The sequence below is a fragment of the Alosa sapidissima genome, chromosome 6 (genome assembly GCF_018492685.1).
Source record: "Alosa sapidissima isolate fAloSap1 chromosome 6, fAloSap1.pri, whole genome shotgun sequence".
In the NCBI taxonomy this organism is placed as follows: Eukaryota; Metazoa; Chordata; class Actinopteri; order Clupeiformes; family Clupeidae; genus Alosa; species Alosa sapidissima.
This window is the reverse complement of record NC_055962.1, coordinates 18595747-18601621: the sequence shown is the minus strand read 5'-3', so window position 1 is coordinate 18601621 and position 5875 is coordinate 18595747. Positions and strand designations below refer to the sequence as shown.

At 39.1% G+C, this 5875-nt stretch overlaps 1 protein-coding gene across 2 annotated transcripts in view; it reads left to right on the top strand.

The window, feature by feature from the left end:
- Positions 1 to 5875, top strand: part of LOC121712343 (adhesion G protein-coupled receptor F5-like) — a 46199-nt gene that overhangs the window by 8929 nt on the left and 31395 nt on the right. For both annotated transcript variants that reach the window (XM_042096542.1, XM_042096541.1), the window contains exons 11-18: positions 574 to 686; positions 903 to 1079; positions 1637 to 1668; positions 1913 to 2001; positions 2351 to 2367; positions 2491 to 2512; positions 2629 to 2656; positions 2919 to 2994. In XM_042096542.1, coding sequence (XP_041952476.1) covers positions 574 to 686; positions 903 to 1079; positions 1637 to 1668; positions 1913 to 2001; positions 2351 to 2367; positions 2491 to 2512; positions 2629 to 2656; positions 2919 to 2994 — 554 coding nt within the window. The remainder of the gene's footprint in view (positions 1 to 573; positions 687 to 902; positions 1080 to 1636; positions 1669 to 1912; positions 2002 to 2350; positions 2368 to 2490; positions 2513 to 2628; positions 2657 to 2918; positions 2995 to 5875) is intronic.

Genomic DNA, 5875 nt, shown 5'->3' with positions numbered 1-5875 from the left:
CCAGGGTACAAATAGCATCCACTTCTAACTATACATTGATGCAAACAGCATAGCCTACCGTGTCTATTACACAGCTGAGCTATTCACACCTTGTGACATAACAACAAAAACATTTTGCTCATTTTTTTTTATTACATTGTATGATCAATATGCCAGAGTAAATGCACAGAGGTGCAAATAGCATACACTGATATTTGTACCAGACAGGGTATTAATAGAACACATTGCTGTGTGCACCGGGGTACGGATATCATACATTGATATTTGTACCAGACGGGGTATTAATAGAACACATTGCTGTGTGCGCCGGGGTACGAATAGAATTCACTTCTAATTGCACCAGGGTACGAATAGCATACTCTGCTAATTGTACCAGCGGTGCAAATAGCCTTACCCATATATTTTTCATACTATATGACGTGTCATTCACAACGCAAGTATTCTCATTACTGATTTTAAAGGTAAACTTTTTGACAAATGGTATAGGGATATACATTCAGTTGTATATGAGCAGATGAACAATACATTCTATTCTAATACATAATCAAAAATATATTTGTGTTTTATTCTCAGACTCTGGATGTATCTCTAACAACAGCACAGCTTGGCTAATTGACAACTTTGGTCCATTCACTGTCCTTATCCAACTCAAAAGTCTATTTGATCTCAATACGCACTTTGATCCAGTATGCACACATTCTTTTCCCAATCAATCTCTTGTCAATACATAAATAAATAAATCACTAATCATTCATTGTGTCTCATTATCATTGCTAAATCGTGTGTCCCTCTCCTTCTACCCCTACCCCCCTTCTCTTCCTTCATTGTTCTCTCCGTCCTTCCCTCTCTCTCGGTCTCCTCTCCCCCGCATTCTTTCTTTGTCTCTCTATCTCTCTTTGCAGCTGGCAGTGTTGGATCTTCTCAGTCCTAAGCAGAAAGCTGAATTAATGGTTCTGCCCCTCCCTCATCCCCAAGGGAAAGGTGAAGTTGTCACCAGAGTGTTGGATCACCTTCTGAAGTCACCAGTAGAGAGGAATCTTCCAGAAGTTCTAAATCAGACCATCTTGCTGGCAAAACAGGTGAAACATCGCAGTTACTAAAGCCCAATTTATGGTTCTGTGTAGAGTTGATGCCGTTGCCACGCAGAGCCTGTGAGTCACCGTGTGTCCCCCTACATGCCCTACAGCATCACCACACAACTCCTCAAAATTCTAACTTCATGTTGAGGCGACGCTGGTTGCAAGGACCGTCTCTGGCCAGCTCCTATGGAGTTTGTGCCTCTTTTATGAGCGAGCAGTAAAACAATTTGAGCGCAGTTTTAAGCAAGCACACAAATTATATTTTAAGGAAAAATGAAACTCGAGCATAAAGAACTTGTAGTTGAGCAAACAGATATCTATTCTGTGCTCCATAAGCTCGCCCTGTGTGTTGATAGCCGGTATGCTTCAGCAGCCTGCTGTTGGTTATAGCAATAACTTGGTTACAATGACAGGGTTATCCTATTGTACACTCTCGGACTATCTTGATTTCTGAAACATTACCTCTGTTCACTCAAATTAGATTGTTATTCAAATGTATTATGTTGACCTGACTCGTAAAGATCTTCCCTAATATCATGAACCTCTCCTGCCCATAGAATGAAGCACCTTGTGAGTTTTTTCAAGCAATGTAAGTCAACTCAACTTCCTATAGTAACACAGATATGCATTTAAACACTGAGGGCATTTTAAAGGCAATTCCTGCAATGACTCATGTGATTATAAACTTAGAACATTTTGGATACTAATGCCTATAATCCCAAATGTGACTTCTTACAGCATACATATTTCCCCCCACATCCTCACATTAAAATATTGTCACTTGACTTTTGTTTGTTTATTTTTGTTTTGTTTTATTTTTGACATGTCCCAAGGCTGGATGGATCTCTTACTTTAGCACCAGGAACTCAGGAATCCATCATCAGAGGAGCTATGGAACAACTGCTCCTCCTCAGTCCAAATGGTAAACACACACACACACAGACACACACACACTTGAGTCCATTTAATTTGAATCTATCAATCACATATCTTATAGAAATACAGCTTTGACAATCATGGGTACAGAAAACATTGCCTGTGCCACACAGTAAGACTGCCTATCACAGCTGACACAGAGCAGAATTTTGCCAGCTGTTTGGATTGTCTCTCAGATAGCCCTGCCAGTTGTAGCCCACTGACAGCTAGTGTAAGAACATGCCCCAGGCTGCCAAATACCAATAATACTGAGAAAAGTCTGAAAGGAAAAATAAAAGGTGAATTTTAGCTGTTCACAAACTCATTTTTGTCTTTCTTTTTTTCTGCCTGTACAGATTGCCTAGTGTCTAAGGTGAGTTTACTTTTTAATAAGATAATTACACTTCATGCATAGTCAGTTTATGTAACTTTCATGTTCGTGTGCATAATTTCATATATTGTACATCATTTACATTTCGTTTCATTTCTTGTTTAGTGTCTTAGAACACCAATCAATGGTAAGTGTAACCAAACTAATAGTTGGTTTTAGGTTATTCAACTTGCTTGAGCAATGAATTGTTATCACCTGCTTAAATCTTCCATTTCTTAACCTAACTTTCTTTTTCTTCTGTAGAGAGCCAAATATGTGATGGAGTAAACAGGTAGAGACCACAAGGCCAACTCAGATTAAATAAAAAAGAAGGTCTGACAAAACTAAAACGTTAGAGGGCTTTTCAGTAGGCAGACACTATAATGATTGAAAATAGTACTGTAGTTCTAAATTTTGAAGTGCCATGTTTTGGTGTGTGTGTTTGTGTGTGTGTGTGTGTGTGTTGGGCACGCAAACCTCAGTTTAAGTCATTCAATCTGACCTCTGCCATGTCTGCTACACCCCTGAGCATGATCTTGTTTTCATCTCAACAGCACTGCCCTGCAGTCAAATCTGGTGGCTGGACTGGGCCTCTGCAACATCAATCTGGAGCATTATGCCTGTGCACAAGTGAGATAAATTAAAGTTTCCAGAGTAACTTTGATGCAAATAAACTAGTCACATACATACATGCACATGGAGTATCTTATGGCAAGCCGATTGAGCATTTATTCTGATATCTTGATATCAGGCATAATTGTCATGTACATGTAAGCCATTTTGGTCAACTACTTAACTAGTGAGCCATGTTTGTGTTAACTAGTGAGGGTCAAAACATGCACACTAGTTAACTAGTGGGAGCCAAAAGGCTCACTAGTTAACTAGTGAACACATTTTAGCTTCACTAGTTAACTAGTGAGAACCAGAAATGCCCACTAGTTAACTAGTAAAGGCCAAAATGCATACCAGTCAGCTAGTTGAAGGCGTTTGGGTGTCACTTGCCAAAAATGTGCACATGTTTACTAGTGAAGGCAAAACACCTCACTAGTTAACTAGTTGCAGTAGGTCAATGTCACTAGTTAACTAGTGAAGCATAAATGGCTGACTAGCTAGCTAGGTGATGGCAGTAGGCTCACTAGTTAACTAGTTGATGCATTATTTGTCCAAACTAGTTAACTAGTGAGGTCATACATGTATACTAGTAAACTAGTTCAAGACAAAATTCACACTAGTCAACTAGTGGCGCAGAATTCAAATTAGGAGGCAGATAATTCCGGAAATTGAGGCTTTCTATTGGCTCCCTATGTTCAAATAGAACATGACAACCAATCAAAGTGCAGAATTTCACAAAATCCCACCCACAACATTTGCATGTGGCACACAAGTTAACATGCTGGCCAAAGGAACTAACTAGTGGCTTCAGTGTGACACTTACATGTAAACTAGTGAAGGCAGAACTGCTCACTAGTTAACTAGTGAAGACACAAATGCCCACTAGTTAACTAGTAAGGTCTAAAAAGTGTCACTAGTTTACTAGTGTGCCCCAAAATGCCCACTAGTTAACTAGTGAAGGCCATTTCAGCCCCACTAGTTAACTAGTGAGATGCCAAAATGGTCACTTGTTAACATGTAAAGGCCAAAATACCCACTAGTTAACTAGTGGCATGCATATTTTGTTCACTAGTTAACTAGTTACACCTAAAAACACAAACAAGCTGACCGTTTTTGTCCACTAGTTAACTAGTGGAACAATTTAAGTCTCAGTTTGCATGTGTGGCAGTGAATCAGCTCACTAGTTAACTAGTGCGCACAAGACACACACTAGTGGCTGTTTTTGGAGCTATCTAGTTCACTAGTAATGCAAAAGGTACTGTTACTAGTTAACTAGTGACACATTGGCCTTCACTAGTTAACTAGTTGACATGTTTGGCCTTACTAGTTTACTAGTAATGGAACAGGACATGCTCACTAGTTAACTAGTGAGCATATCTGCATTATTAATGCCTTTCACTAGCTTATAGAGGGCATTTTGAGCCTTACATGTTAGCTAGTGAAGACAAAACACTGTCCATAATGAACTAGCAGGAGAAAAATGCTAGTATAACTAGTGGAATTTGAATAAATACACAAACGGCTGGCATTTTGTGCAACTAGTTAACTAGTGGGGCATAACATTGGCCACTAGTTAACTAGTGCGCAATGTCACACTTGCATGCAAATGAAGAAGGTGGAACAAGGATTTTGATTGGTCCATTTAGGACTCAGAAACCTAGAAAACATGGCTGACTTCGTCCAGGCTGTTCTAAGAGCAAACTTTTATAAACTAAGATCGTTTGAGCATAAAAATATGTTTTGATAACATGTCTAGTGACAAAGTTGTGGTGTATTGCTGTAATCTTCGTTCAGTTAATGTCTACAATCTTTAGTTTTTCAGTTATTAGTCTGAAAATCGCGATAAAACTGGAGGTATTTGTATATGGTTGCCTAACAACAAAACGTTTCAGTAACATGAACATTGGTGATAGCATTGCTGATGTAGCAAGACTAGCTCAAGTGGTTAAGCAGCAGGAGATCATGTGGGAGACCAGAGTTCAATTCCTTAGAACTGCATGAAGTTGTTTTCTTGAGCTTTTAATTACTTTTGAAACCATGTGCAGTTAATGTGTGCAGTTAATGTGTACAATCTTTTGTTTTTCAGTTATTAATCAGAAAAGCGCGACTGAATGGATTCATATATGTCTGTGGTTGCCTAGCAACAATAAACAAAGAATAATATTAAAATCGATCCTTTGAATCTTTGATGTGGATCACTAAGAGCTCACTTGTTAAAGCATGGGGTTTCCCTGTTATGATTAAAAAACATTTTGACAGAATATGAGATACTGCATACTGCAGGCTCTGCTTTACTATCTATACTGAAGTACCGTTGCAGAGCAGTGTGTCACTTTAGCCACTAGGGGCACCCATCAGGACCTGATCGCGAGGCTATGAACAGTAAATTTACATTTAGACTGGGTGGGATTCTTACATAATACCCAATAGGAGTCTTCTACCCACCCTCTCATTAGAATTTGCATAATAGCCGTTTCAGGCACTAGTGAACTAGTGAGCTGCTTCACTGCCACACATGCAATCTAGTGAGACTTAAATTGTTCCACTAGTTTACTAGTGGACAAAAACGGTCAGCTTGTTTCTCTTTTTAGGTATAACTAGTTAACTAGTGAACAAAATATGCATGCCACTAGTTAACTAGTAAGGCCTACAACACCCTCACTAGTAAACTAGAGGGTATTTTTGCCTTTACATGTTAACAAGTGACCATTTTGGCATCTCACTAGTTAACTAGTGGGGCTGAAATAGCCTTCACTAGTTAACTAGTGGGCGTTTTGGAGCACACTAGTAAACTAGTGACACTTTTTGCACCTCACTAGTTAACTAGTCGACTGGAAATTGCCATCACTAGTTTACTAGTGGGTGTTTTGGTGCACACTAGTAAACTAGTGACACTTTT